Source organism: Haliotis cracherodii, unplaced genomic scaffold (genome assembly GCF_022045235.1).
Source record: "Haliotis cracherodii isolate W230 unplaced genomic scaffold, xgHalCrac1.p SCAF_3, whole genome shotgun sequence".
NCBI classification, from domain to species: domain Eukaryota; kingdom Metazoa; phylum Mollusca; class Gastropoda; order Lepetellida; family Haliotidae; genus Haliotis; species Haliotis cracherodii.
In genome coordinates this window covers 27835469-27850778 of record NW_027266286.1, presented here as the reverse complement: position 1 = coordinate 27850778, position 15310 = coordinate 27835469, and the positions used below count along the sequence as shown (strand labels likewise).

Below are 15310 nucleotides of genomic sequence, written 5' to 3'. Positions count from 1 at the left end.
TATTCCAGCAATATCACGGCGGGGGACACCAGAAATGAATTCACACATTGTACCCATGTTGGGAATAGAACCCGGGGCTTCGGCATGACGAGCGAACGCTTTAACCATCAGGCTACCCGACCGCCCCAATTGGGCTTGGAACTCGGCGTACAAAAGCGGGGTTGGCACCCTCAAGAATGTAATAAGCGAGTGAGTATGGTTTTACGCCGCTTTTAGCAATATTCCAGCAATATCACGGCGGGGGACACCAGAAATGGGCTTAAAACACTGTACCCATGTCGGGTGATCAGCGAACGCTTTAACCACTAGGCTACCCGACCGCCCCAGAAGGCAATAAGAAACAAACTGGTCGATTATATGAGAGAACAAAACAAGTGATCCCTGGTAGGATGACATATTTAATCAAAGAAGCTAAAGGGTAAAGGGAGGAATAAGTTGTTATATTGAATATTGTTTTGGTCATGTTTTTCGCTTTGTTTAGGTACAATCTAGCAGGCTCTTTCTACCAAGTTTTCAAAGATTTTATACGACTCATGCTCAGAATTTTCTCCTCTGAATCTGTCCATGGAAAAATGTTATACTTTCAATATCGATATACAAAATTCCATACAAACAATCCAACTATCAAAATCAAATCACGTATCGCATATTTGAGTGATTCAGGTTGAATAAATATCTGAGGGAGAGAATAAATCCCTTTTACCCCGCCACGAACAAAACAGGCTGGATTTATGAGCGGAAGATTAAATATCTTGCTCCCTGCTATGAAGCAACAAGATGCACGTTGTTTACCAAACAATGAAAGTCAGGTGACACAGCACAAGTTTTAGCCTCAGCTATAAAACAAGTGACGCAAACCACATGTACGCACGTATAAACTGTTGTATTTTTTATTACGATGCATTATCGTCTCTGTCGTGTAGTAAGCCACAACACAGAATGTCAGAACCTCATCGGCCCTAGGGCATTTTGGTTTAGAAAAGGTCTCCAGCATCATGAGCATGTTGTAGGAGGCGATAATTATAAGCTGGGTCGGGTGATCAGCCACAGTGACTTCGTTCACTGGGTGTCATGATACCCTTACGAAGTGGAACGTTGCCCACATAATAATCACTGGTTTGTCTGGTACACACTCAACACCGCCGCCTTCATACAGCTGAAATATTGCTGAGGACATCATAAAACAAAAAAATATTTTCAGATACGGTTTCAATTAAGGATCATACAGTGGCTTGCCTTTCCACTGCGTGCTGCAGGCGCATCTACATATATTTACAAAGAAAAATGTTAAGCACAACCCTATTTCAGAACCATGACAAATACCAAAAATCATGGCATGGGATGACTGACCACAGGAGCTGGGCGATACCAATGTCATCGGATAGAAAAAACAGTTGACAACAAATAAAGAAGATTTTAGTTAGTTGTGATTGAAATTTACTGACAAAAACGTCATGGTAACACAGGTACTGTTTCTTACCTTAGACAATACCTAAACAAGTATGGAGCTGCAGGTTTAAGTAAACGAGTTACGTTTAGTGTTTCATGTGAAAATGTTCCAAGTCTCCACCTGACATGACACATGAAACAGATCAGTAGCGGGTATAACCACCACGTGCTCAGATGACGCATACCACCCCATCAGACGTTGGATCTGTTGATGGGTCAACAACAACCACTCCTGATGCACTGCTGCTACCAGTTGGTGTAATTCTTGTACAGGAGGACCATGTGCCTGTATGCGCCGCCCAAGAATATACCAAAAATGTTCAAGGGGGTTCAAATCTGGGCTCATTGGTGGCCAGGGTAGAGTCGTTATTGCATTGTCCCTCATGTAATCCACGACTGCATGCAAACGATGATGCCTTGTATTGCCATCCATGTATACATGAGGTCGAGTAGCAAGAGGGTGGTTGTCAAAATGAGGAACGACGACTGACGCTTCAAAACGTCCCGGATGTACTGAGCCCCTGTTAAGTTGCACCTTATGGTGACCAAATACAACCTGCAAACATGAGAGATACACCCCCAAACCATTACCGAGCCACTGACATATGCAACGGTCGGTATAATGTTCCTGGGGGTGTAGGCCGTGTTCCGGTGCCTCCAAACTCTCGTTCTTCCATCAGTGACGTGGAGCTGAAAGGAAGTTCTCAGATTCCAGTTCTGTCGCGCAATACACCATGCTTAACGAGCAGCGTTGTGGTGATCTCTCAACAATTGACTCTTTTTGACTCGTCTAGCCCTCAGTCCTGCTGCTTTCTATCGATTCCTTACGGTTCTGGTGCTGAAACGACGATTGGGCAACCACAGCTGTTTCAGACGATTACTTGATAAAAAGAGTTCGAAGAAGGTCCCTGTCTTCACGATGTGTCGTCACAGGAGGTCTTCCGGATCTGGGACGGTCCTGTACATCACCGGTCTGAGCATGTTTCCCGACGAAATGGCTGTCGACAGTCTGATGATACCCCAAATTCCGACCAATGGCATCACAAGACATTCCTGCGTTATGCATGCCGATTATTTTCCATCTTGTGGCGTTTGATAATCGCCTTCGTGCCATGGTCACACAATGTCATGGAATAACTGTTTAAAATCGAGCTTAAGAAAGCAAATTTAACGTTTGGATATACTGCTTTTAAAGATATTCGAGGGTAGCATGCTGCAATGGCATACCATGAATGGCACGTGAGCTTTCATCACGCATGACTGATTACATCATTTCGAGAAAACATAATTCTTCCCGTAATTATATCTATCATGACTGTTACAAATATTTGGTCCTAACAATACTGAAATATATTAGGGTGTGCTTAACTTTTATCTTTGTGTATATTTATATCCTGATAAAATCATGATCAGTTCATTATTTCACATGTAACAGGTATTTATTCACTCCTAATGTTAGTTTGGTATATCTTTTGTCCGCCAGCATTCAAGATGATATACTTGTAATATGTAAATACAATCTATAATTTAAAATAATATGACACAAATCGTTTTCTTTATTGAATGGTCATATCCTTCTTAGATATGTATACTGCTCTAACAAAGTTAAGGACGACCCGATTCGCTCATACTACAGTAAACTACGTTTATAACGAACACGCTGATTTGACGGATGTAACTGACCGTTTTTTTTGGTCCCGTTCATTTTATGTATATATGCTTATAACGATCTACAGTTATATAGAATTCAAGTGAATTGTCCCTTTGAGTTCGTTGTTACGTAGTTTACTGTACTATATTTGATCTGTCAGGATGTCCTCAACTTGTTTTGAGTAGTATATAACCACACTGTTTATGACAGTTACTCTACGGACGTGTGTGCAATATTTTAATATCGTCCCAAAAATTTAGATCCATCGATCTTGTAGGTATTGCTGAGAACGTTGGAACTTATTTGCTTCTTCTTGTTTGGCTGTTGACCTCCAACATAAAGCAACATCTCACCTGAAAATCAAGAACTTTCTTCATTTAAATTGTGTATATATATAATAGCACTTATCAGCAGTGACAAGGGTAATTTGCTCTCATTTTCAAAGCGTCTTTAACCGAAGAATATGCTTCATGATCTGTTGTCTTTGTTTCATTATTCTGATCATTAAGCATTAAATCATTTGTTTCCGCTGTTGCTCTGTTTTTGTTGAATGATCATTAATTGTTTGGTTGGATGTCAGTCTTCTGTAACGTCTGGACCAGACAAACCAGTAACTGAAGTTATGAGAAGCGATGACAGTGGATGATTTCCGGCAATCCACCTAGTCAGTGAGCCTGACTACACAATGAATGAAGTCGCCACATACGATAAGCATAGGTAGATGTGGACCATTTCTAACCCACCGATAATGTTCATAAAATTACATGAAAACTTTTATTCTTTGATAAATATATATGATAGAATAAAACATTATTCACTCTAAATAGAAAATGCCTCGTAGTGAGAAATTGTTCAATATACCACTTACCCTCCTCCATCAGACAAACCAGTGATTGGTGTTATGGCAAATGATAATACTGTAGACCACTTAGTCAATGAGCCTGACGACACGATTAATGGAGTCGCCACGAACGAAAGCAAAGGTAACTGTGGACCAATCCTAACCCGTCGATAATGTTCATAAAGATATAAATAGGACGATTTGTGTTCTTTAATAAGTGATCATAATGACAACGTATTCAATATACGAGTACCACTAACCTTCCTCCACCGCCCAACCTTTGTTTTCCACCCACACTGCCATACTTTCGGCAGAGACGGTGAAATTAACATTCACTTCACCATTTCCAGGGATCGTGACTCGGTCGAACCAGGCCAGCTGCAGCTGTGGAGTCGGTTGAGTGGCATTCATCCACTGTATGTAGACTTGTATAACCTGGACAAAATATACCTTTCTGCAGCAGAATGAATGAATGAATGAATGAATGAATGAATGTCTTTTTTTCTTCCAGATAAATCCGAAGATTCTCAAAACATCAAGATTATGTCTTCTATCATCTCTATTTTAACAAACATTTCAACATCAAGATTATCAGTTACAGTGGAAAAGAATACATCTCTCTCTCTCTCTCTCTCTCTCTCTCTCTCTCTCTCTCTCTCTCTCTCTCTCTCACTCTCTCTCTCTCTCTCTCTCTCTCTGAAAGTAGACATTCACAGTTTAGGACACAAGACCATGCTCCAAACTCCTAGATTAGCAATAGTGGCAACAGTGGGAGGACGTTTGTCAAAACCTTGTACACTCCTTGCAAAGTAACGCTGGGTGCTTTCTTCTATTTCAAGATCTTTACCACGCAGAGGAGGTAGTAATTCACATCCATAAAAAAAAATTCTATATTTTAATACTTGCATTCTGATGTAAGTCACTACTATTTAGACCAATAGAGAGGAGAGAATTAATAGTACACCTAGCGTTTGTGCAGCTCTCTTCAATACATAATTTGAAAGAAAGATTACTTTGTAGAACAACACCCGCATATTTTATATTATCAAACGTAGGTATATCATAATCCCCAAAGTGATAAGCATGCGTACACAATAACTGCTTCTTTTTATGAAACACAACAATTTTACTTTTCAATGCATTATAAGTTAATCGCCATTTGGATGCGTAGTTAACTGTATCTAGAGCTGTTTGTAGACCTTTAGGCTGTACCTGATAAGAGTAGTATCATCAGCAAGTAACACGCATGGTAACACTAACATTATATGAACATGTTACTGTATCTAACTGCCGAAGCTCAGTTATGAGGTCATTTATGCACACAAGAAAAAGCCAAGCTGAGATAACTCTACCCCGACCTATACCTTGTCTAACGGCAAATACATCAGATTACTCGCCCTCATACTGAACACACGCATACATTGAAGTATAGAGACAATGAAAGAGTTTTACAAAGAGACCCGAGTGACATATTCGATCAAAAGCTTTTTCGTTATCTAGAAATGCTGTATAGATACATGATCCCCTGTTAACATAACTTTGTAAACATTCAATGAGGGTAAATAGCGACATGAGAGCACCTTACTGTATGATATGTATACTTTTTGGAAAATGGAGTTTGTTTATGCTTTTTTGTTTGGAAAAACATCTGCTCATGTGTTCTATGCAATTCTAACCAACAAAGGAATGATTACATAAAACATTACACCAACCTCGTCGCCATCAATATTCCCGGTGTTGCCTACGCTGACCCTGCCGTGAAGATCTTGTCCCGCTTGGATCACAATTGGATTCTCCAGGATGAAGTATTCAAACTGAGTGTAAGACAATCCGTAGCCATAAGGGTACAGAGGATCTCCCTTGAAGTACCGATACGTCTTCCCTTCCATTGAATATTCGGTAATATTAAAGATCTAGGAAAACAAATTAAAAAGTAATGTGACTATTGTAAATTCTCATGAGAATTCAAACGGTTTTTGACCTGCGCCAAAACATCAACTTTGCAGGTCACTCGATGAGATAAACACGTTATTTGAAGGGGAAAACACAAACATCCTCTGTATACTAACCTGATCTTCTGAGGCGGGCCAAGTAGCAGGCAATCTACCAGCAGGATTCGATCCTGGACCCTCGTTAATGGTCACACGTCTCAATGCCTCCCCTGTTGCCTGTGCTGGGAAGAAACATTCCAAGATGGCGGCGATGTCGGAGCTTTGATCAGCCCAGGTCACATTGAGGGCACCAGCGTTAAACAGTAGGAGAACTACAGGGGTCTCGTTTCCTGTAAAGAGAAGTACATATGCCATCTAAAACTCACATTTTTATGTAAAAGACATGTTTCAATATACCTGCTACAGATGAGGTGAGGTCGCGTTTAAGATAATGGCACTTATATAGCGACGTGTATGTGTGTGTGTGTGGATGCTTGTACTAGTGCGGACTGATGCCGATATATAGTGCTAGCACACTGAGATACCATGCCTCAGTTTAACATGAATACCCCACTCAGACACAGTATACTGACTCCTAGCCGACCTGTCCTTGTTTTAGCCCCTTAATCCCGAGCGCCAGACAGGGTAAGTACAAGTACCGTCTTTCAACTTTTGTTATGACGCGACCGGGAAATGCTACAGATGGCAAGATGAACTGTCTGCCTCTCCATTGTGGTTAAATGAGGTCGCAATGGTCATAACATCATCCATTTTGTCGGATGCAGCAACAATTCGAGCAGAAAACGCTGTTTTAGCAGTCGTCCAACGGCATCGCGTCAGAAGATTTGGACTTCCTGCACTTTATCCACATGAGAATTCGAACCTTGGTCTTTGGTGTAACTAGCCGAAGCTTTAACCACAAGGAAGGAGTAGAATAACATATAAGATGTGTCCTTACTATTAGCAGCGACGTCTTGAAGCATCTGCAGTTGATACCCGGGGAGGTTGATGTCATAGCGATCGTTGTCCTCGGATTCAATCACCTTTCCTGAAGTAAGAATGAAAACGAGTGGACACGAGATACACGTACATGTACAGGAGCAGTTAAATTTCTAATGATGGAGTGTGTGAAGTAGACGAGTGATATTTTGTTTCTATATGGATTTGCAATTGTAAAACTAAGTGAATTACCTGTTCCGAGACATACAAATATAACTTCTGTCATGGCGACTGCCTTCTTGATGGAAGCGGCGTCGTAAAGTTTACAGAAAGTGTCGTTACATCCGGCAGCGTAGTTGACAGACTTCGCCAGTTTAGCCAGCCCTTGCAGAGGTGTTTTTACAAAGGCTTCGAATGTCGACGGGGCATAATCCCCTGACAACTGATGTGAATTATTGGCCATTGGTCCAACAATCTGAGAAGAAACAAGTTACGGTCGAAATTGTACAATGGATTATGATCACTGATTATTGTCGTCTTATTTACGAAGTATGTAGTTGTATTCACTCAAACAGTTTTACATCATTGTATGACGGGAATTGGAAGTATGTAACACATCTACGTCATAAACCAACATGAAGTGGACACAATTAAAGTAAATAAAGAGCCTATCTTTGGAATTCAGCACCATAAAGTTTACAAACACGTCACGACGGAATTTGTTAAATATTGTTGCAGAACACTCCGACGAAACAATGCCCTGTACCGTCAGCCAGCAACAACGTTGCTGGTGTCATAGAGTGTACAGGAGCTCCTCTCAGCGATCTATCACCTCTACACGCATTGTCATGAAAAAATATATAAACCCAGCGATACTGAGAGTTTTCAATATTTATTTACTGAACATTATCTGCGGTGGCGCATTTTATAGCAAGGGCTGGTTTTTGAAAGCTCTTTTATTTTCAACAAATCTTATATTTCGGTTACATTTTAATTCAAAGGACTAAAAGGATAATTATTGTGAACAAATATATATCATTGTTTTTCGATTTAGGAATTTTCATTATTATGCCTTTGGTGTATAATTAGTGATGCTGCTCACATCCATACGTTCCCGGTCCGAACACAATCTATCTTATTTGCAATGAATCAGTTAGGCTCTGGTTTTGAAAATGAAAACGACGTGTTAGAGCTGTGCTTGGGGTCTATAGGGGTTGTACCCGTTTCTCATCCATTTTAAAAGACGGGAGCCGAGGCGTCAAAGCGTGCAAATAAATAAACTGGTATTGCTTTTATATTTTTAGTTTACACAAAAACATCGAGACGGGTGAAATGGTTAAGTGTCGTATATTTGACCTACAGGAAACTGTCCTGGAACTTCCATCCATGCCACTTTCACAAACCGCTACATTTGTTCTGTAATAATATAAAAGCCGACTCACGTGCATTGCGTCACAAGTCATGACTATGCCTTCCTCGTTACTTACTTTGATCCACATTATCCTTACAATGTTCCCTCCCACGCTTTCTTGTCAAAAAGTAACACCGATTTTGTTACCACCATGCCCTTCATGCGTACCCGTGAATTCGACGTCTAATGTCAGACGTATGACGTCAGGAGCCGTTTTCAGTCCGCATCATGTCGGCTTATTACTTACTTCTCCGTATCTTGTAGATTTCGGAATAGGACAAGTGTGGCAAATGGAATTGGGATCACTCGTAAGTGTCCGTAGACTACCCGTAACCTTCGGAAGTGTCCGTCATCTACTCGACCAATTCCGTTCTGTTCCGTGATGTCTTAGACATGACATGACAGTTGCTCAGCTGTCGGGCTAACAATCAGAAGGTCGCGACTTCGCGTCTGATGGATTCTCACACAAACTGTTTGTTTTTCTGAGTAACATGTGACATGCGGTAGAGATCGCCCTCGCGAGAAGTTGTGGTGCTGTATTCTAAAGGTGCTCCAAATAAAGTACACGTAAGCCTTGCAGGGTTTAGTTCTGCAAAGCAAGTCACTATTATGACCTCAAATTATGACATTCGTTTATTGTGACACAAATATATGACTTATGGGTCGGATAAAGAAAAGCGACAGTTTTCAAGCTTTTTGTTACCAATAAACTCCGAAATACCCTAGGTTCCAATAGTGTCTACAGTTCAAAATGCATTGTAACCGCAAGTCTGCATGTTGTAACCGACAAACAAGGATTGAGAAAGAAGTACTCCTCTATATAGATATTATCGGCTTCAGTCAGAGGTGGTCAAAATCATTTGTTGTACTCACAGCAATCCTGTCGAAAGTGTCTCTCTTCAGTGGCAACATGTGTCCTTCGTTCTTCAGTAAAACAAAGGTCTTCATGGCTGCCTCGATTGCAAGTATCTGGTGAGCCTCGCTTTCAATCACAGAGAGGTCAAGTTTAGAATATGGGTTCATTTCAGGGGGATCAAACTCGCCCAACCTCATTCGGGTGTAGAACAAGGGTTTGACACTTTCTCTGACTTTCTCCTCTGTGAGCTTGCCTTGTTTTACTGCATCGACTGAAAACGATATGATAATAAGATCAATGATACATTTTAAAACATCGGATGCCCAATCAAATCGGAAACTGTTTTCTGTCACAAATTAATGCTTTTGTAGCAAGTATAAAAAAATATGTATCCATTGAATATGAAACCTAACGGGAAAACTGCAAATTAAAAGCGTTAAGCAAGACAGCGTTCATTTATACTTCCAAGCAGGAAGGTGTGATGCGAACTGAAATGGAATATATGCTCTGAGAAGAATTTATTTTAAAAATATTACCAACTGCTTATTATGACAACGAGCTTAGGAATTCTATAGAAATGCAAATAATATGTGTGTACTTATTTTATGTCGCGTTATCACTTATCCATGTTCAATTAGCATACTAGGAATATTTCATATGGAATTACTCATTGAGAAGTATGCGAGGTTTTGTAATTTTCCGTTCAATTCCAAGTTGCATCCAGCGTTCACACAGTCGGTGACGACGTCCACGTAGTTATCGGCGTAGTGGTGACCACGTAGAATGTTCTCTATGGCACTCCCGTCGCTCACGACGTAACCTTTGAAACCCCACTCCTCTCGCAGAATGTCGTTCAGGAGCTGCTTACTGGCACACGTCGGTACGCCGTTCATGCTGTGTGATTAACTTTGACATGTGAACAGAATAAAGTGTTCCTGCAGTCGTATCGCCATCACCACATAAATTGAACAGGAATTATACGAGTCCAGCCTTCTAAAAAACCTATCGAAGTTAGTCAGGAGATGGCACATGTTTTGAGTTGTATGTAGGTACAAGGTTAAGAAGTAGGTCTGTTCTTCTCTGGTCATGAGATTTACGAACATACTGCATACATTGTAAGAAAACATAGCTATGCTCCTTTTTGACTTTCCTATTGTAGCTACACATGACACTGTAAGTGCCTGCCTGACTCACCTATTATAGCTACACATGAGACTGTGTGTTCCTGCTTGGCTTACATATTGTAGCTACACATGAGACTGTATGTGCCTGCTTGGCTTACACATATATTATCGTTAAACATGAATCTGTATGTGCCTGCTTGACTTACCTATTGTAGCTACACATGAGACTGTATGTTCTGGCCTTTACACAGGCTCTGAAGGCAGGGAGGAAGGTCGTTCGAAGGTCACGTTCGCTTACCTGAATGTACCATAAAAATAAACGGTAGATATCATTCCTCAGAACTTGGTATTCACTATAAACTGGGTACAAAACAAACTTGAAGCGTGAATTTGATTCTTGAATTTGGCATGTGCTCATTAATTATATAATATACACTGCAAATTCTTCTCTGGGGGAAAGTGAAACAAGCTCACATACAACCTCCTGTTGTGTTTACCTTGGCATCGAACTCCTGCCTTCTGACTGGTATATTCTCCGGCCCGTCATATGCTGCGAAGTGTTTACATCCAGCGTTTGCGCGCACATAGCGCGTGTCGTTGCCCTGAAGTCCCCGGACGAAGTTAGTAGCTAGAATACCGCTCTGGAAAGGGTCTTCTCCATATGTTTCCTGTTGTTGCAATGAGTGAGTGAATGAACAGGTTTTGACTGAACGAATAACAAAATAACAATTCCATCAAGGAATTTTATCTTGACTCATTATGACTCATTAATGCCCGATTCCCATTTTGAATTTTGAATAAGTGGCGGCGGGGTAGCCAAGTAGTTAAAGCGTATGATGTATGAAGCCCATTTTTGTTTTTCCTCGCTGTGATATTGCTGTGATATCACAAAAGACGGCGTAAAACCAACTCACTCATACATTTTTAATAATGGCGTTGCGTTGTGAACAGGTTATCTCATTTACCACTTCCACCAATACCCGAAAGTAGGAATGGCAATATGAATCAACCTTAATTGTCAAAACTTGCATAACTCTCTGAAGGAAAATCAATCCCTTCATATGGCATATAAAAAGAGGTTTTGGATATTCGTCGGAAAATGCAAATATGCATGAAAACTTTGCGTTCCTGATAATATGGAACACTACTGTTTCTAAGGAAATTATTACAACTGGATATTTTATCTACATTGTATGAATTCTAGTTGAAGTCTATAATATGTAGTCTATTGAGAGACTATAATGGAGTGATTGGTTTAAGGCACTTCAGCAATTGGAGTTAGTGTCAGTCAAAATAATATATGTCGTCTTTGACTTTGTATTTAGTTTTGAATATCACCTTCTAAAATCATATGGGGCGATCGGGTAGCCTAGTGGTTAAAGCGTTCGCTCGTCAAGCCGAAGACCCGGGTTCGATTTCCGACATGGGTACAATGTGTGAAGCCCATTTCTGGTGTCCCCTGTGATATTGCTGGAATATTGCTAAGAGCGGCGTAAAACCATACTCACTCACTCTAAATTCATATGGATACTGAATTGTACTTGTACAAATTCCACAATCATGTGCACATGAAAGAGAATGCATTTATGCTTATTTATACTCAGCTGGTCATATGACCATACAAACATGTATGTGGTATAAAGTACAAAAAAATGTAATTGCAATATCAAGATCACAGGAGCTTTATCTTGTCAGCTTCATGGATGGATTGCGATGTATGCGTCTGTGCAGTATAACAGTCAGCAAGGTTGTTACAGGTTTAAAATGAACAATACCATCCCTTACCCAAGTCGCTATTCGCACAAAAGTACTCCTAGTTGTTATATACGTACATGATCTAACGAAATAGTAATCTTCAATAAAGCGGCTGGAATTGAAGAAAATATCGGTTCAACTATTAAACCAGCATGATGTGCCCACCATCCTTGATTATTTTACCATACCGAAAATCATATGAATTACACGTTTATCACTCACCTGAATTCTGCCCCACCTGGGGTCCCTGACAATGTTGATGACAGGACTGAAGCAGCTTACTCCCATATGTTTCCCATGAAGGCCACTTCTACTGTAGTTGTTGTACTTAGCCCTGACTTCTACCCCAGTTGCCTCCCCTATTTGGAACACCAAACTGGGGCTGAAACAATGACGGAAAAGTCTAATCACTTTTACCATATGCATAAGGGGCATCACCCGTTACTGCAATAAGGTGTGTGTGCCAAACTCCTGTTTGCTAAACAGAATGTTGTCAGACATGTCTGGTTGAGTACACAGCAGAACAACTGTCTAGTACCTCCTACTGATAATGGAATCACCAATGCAAAAACAAAAAAATGTCTGATTGTAGCCTCATAGCATGTAGCATTTTAGCATTATTGATAGCATTATTGGTAAGCGTGCAATGTTCATACGAAATGTTTAAACATTGCAAGAGAGCGGATTTAAACACCCAGATTTGGTGCCTGAAAATACTGCATTTTGGAGAATGTCTCGGTGGCATGCTGCACATGCATCCCTTGGTGAGTTCTGCCGTTACCGTGAAATATGAACGATCACATTCTATCAATGAAAAGGTGTACACATATGTGGTTTTGCAAAGATGTTGCAAAGGACATACTAATGTCGTGTCAACGTAATCTTGAGGAAAGAAATATGGATCAGGTCCCATGACACAAGACACTTTGACCAGTTGACACATGGAGCCAAGATCCCACCCTGCAAGAGGTGATATGTGTACATTGACGGGCGGATGTCCAGGTTTCCAGATCAGCGCCAGCGAGGGGAAATATCATTCATTATTTATGCAGATGCTCTCGGGTCTCTCGTGACGTTACATTGAGATCTATCTATTGGGACTGACTACTGAATAATAATGATATCACCTATCATCTGTTGTTGGAGTAGTTCATTGTCATAACATAGGGGACATGAGCAATTACCTGATGGTTAGTCTTTGTATAAATTACTTTAATCATACATATAATCCTCCTCTAGTCTCCCGTTAATCCTCCAACAATTACACAGGCCAAGACGGGAAGTAGACCTTAAAGTGATGTTCAGAATAATGAGGGGACTGCAGCTTGCCCGATTTAATTTATCGGACAACCAATTAAATAAAACAAATTACCACAAGGATTTCCCTGAATCTATTCAATACTTTATAGATCATGAAACCACAGTACCAGGTTGTAGAGGAGAGGTTTACTGAGTATCGTAATCTATTTCAGATTGCGCTTCTTTCATCTAATCTATTTTGGTTAAAAATTAGCAAATGTAAGACTCCTATTTTATTGAGATTGAAACAAATTTACTGCTTTACCATACAGACATGTTTATCAAATATGCAGATGTGTAATATAAAAAATGGCATGTGAGGGATTGACTCTTACAGAATTATCACTTATAAAAACGATTGAGGACTCCCGACGGAACGAGATCACCCCAAAACTAATTGTCGATGTTGATATGTATGTAGATGCTGCCATAGAATTATGTGTACTACCCTGCAGGGTTTTGCTTGTAAGATGTTTGAGAGTAACTTCAAAACGTCAACGCCAGAGAAAAAACAGCCTCAAATGTCTGCCGAAACAGAATCCACTTGGCATAAAAGGCAAAATAGTGGTCAGTTACAGAAATGGATAGCTATAAATCCAGGCGTTCGCAAAAAGGGTAAACATCTACTGCTCCATCGTTATCACGTCATCTGTAGCCAAGCTCTATCATAAAGCTTATGGATATACCGATTCCCGACATGGGTACAATGTGTGAAGCCCATTTCTAGTGTCCCCCGCCGTGATATTGCTGGAATATTGCTAAAAGCGGCGTAGAACCATACTCACTCACTCGCTCACTTATTCATATACAGCTCGTTACAGGACTCTTTTGCACATACTTTTACACAAGTTCTTTTAAACAAATCAAAAATACATTAGGTACCTGAAGGATGCAGCAAGACCCAGAGCCTGGGGAAATCCTGTAGCGTTGGCTGCCGCCACATCACCTCTCAGACATTCCGTGTTCCAGGCGTATGGCTTGATACCCAGTCGGGGGATAGGTGGGGTACCATCAGTAACCGCCCCACCCCTCGCCATCTGATACTGGATCTCTTCTAAGGAGAGACGACTGACTAGATCATCAACCCTGTCACTCCAGGGCAGTGAGGCGTTTCTGAAGGGGAAGTCTGCCAGTCCCGGGGCCATACATAGAATATAAGGAAGGATTGTCCACGCACCTGCTGTCATGTTGTCAGCGATTACTGAAATAAGCCAGTAGCACCAGTAGACTCGTACTAGTAGACTCGTTCACGGCCTTAATCTTCAACCTTCTGATAGTGGCATATGCTTACATAACCTATTATGTTATCATAGATCGTCTGACACTGATCCAACTGTATCACGGTCATATGTAATTTGTCCGGACGAGGCACCAACTTCTGCTTTTATTGATGTACATGTTTGTTTGTTTGTTGTTTAACGCCGCATTCAGCAATATTCCAGCTATATGACGGCGGTTGATGTGCATGTATGATGTAATCAAGACATATAGCCCGGTCATGCAATCCCCGTTTTGTGAGCATCTTTTATTAGAAGCTTGATGTTCTGGCTACCCCTTCTGCCCCGTTATCGGCTGCATCGGCTGATGACCAAATCACATAGCTTGAGGCCGGTCATATTAATATCATAAAGAACACCATCCAAAGGCATCTGAAACGCCATATTCAATAACTAAGGTATGTATTAGTACAGCGGGGATTGCAAAACATATGATAGTGAGTGGTCTGTAGTTTGGTTTAGCACTTCTTTGGACATTAGGGGGATATGAACGTCATCAGTACCCTCACCATCCCCACGCCATCGGACAGACCAGATCATCCACCCGGCACCTCAGACAGTGAGGAGCTACCATGGTGAATGATAAAAACTTTATGATGCTTACCATAGTTCGTTAACACACGACGGCTATTATCATAGATCTTTCTACAAGGACACATGTCGTGGTGAGCATAAATTCCATGCAACTGTGTCATGGGCAAGGTGATAAGTTGTCACAATCACCTGTCGACTCGTGTTACAGGTCATCAGTGGTAGCAGAATATTTGTGTCAGATCA

At 40.8% G+C, this 15310-nt stretch overlaps 1 protein-coding gene across 1 annotated transcript; it reads right to left on the bottom strand.

The window, feature by feature from the left end:
- Positions 1–380: 380 nt before the first annotated feature.
- LOC139473807 (uncharacterized) lies at positions 381–14438 on the bottom strand. The gene is made up of 12 exons (XM_071256567.1): positions 14139–14438; positions 12180–12339; positions 10700–10870; positions 10409–10500; positions 9746–9972; positions 9096–9349; positions 7064–7286; positions 6831–6920; positions 6011–6222; positions 5654–5854; positions 4202–4376; positions 381–3453 (listed from the first exon to the last, which is right to left on the bottom strand). The coding sequence occupies exons 1-12, from the start codon at positions 14399–14401 to the stop codon at positions 3338–3340; spliced, it is 2184 nt and encodes a 727-aa protein (XP_071112668.1). The 5' UTR covers positions 14402–14438; the 3' UTR covers positions 381–3337.
- Between the last annotated feature and the right edge of the window lie 872 nt (positions 14439–15310).

Coding starts and splice junctions, on each gene's coding strand:
- LOC139473807 (XM_071256567.1), bottom strand. CDS start 14,401: ATGGCCCCGGGACTGGCAGACTTCCCCTTCAGAAACGCCTCACTGCCC. Junction 9,973..10,408: donor CTCATGTGTAGCTACAATAG/GTAAGTCAAGCA, acceptor TTAATCACACAG/CATGAACGGCGTACCGACGT. Junction 4,377..5,653: donor GGAATATTGATGGCGACGAG/GTTGGTGTAATG, acceptor TATTTTGTCCAG/GTTATACAAGTCTACATACA.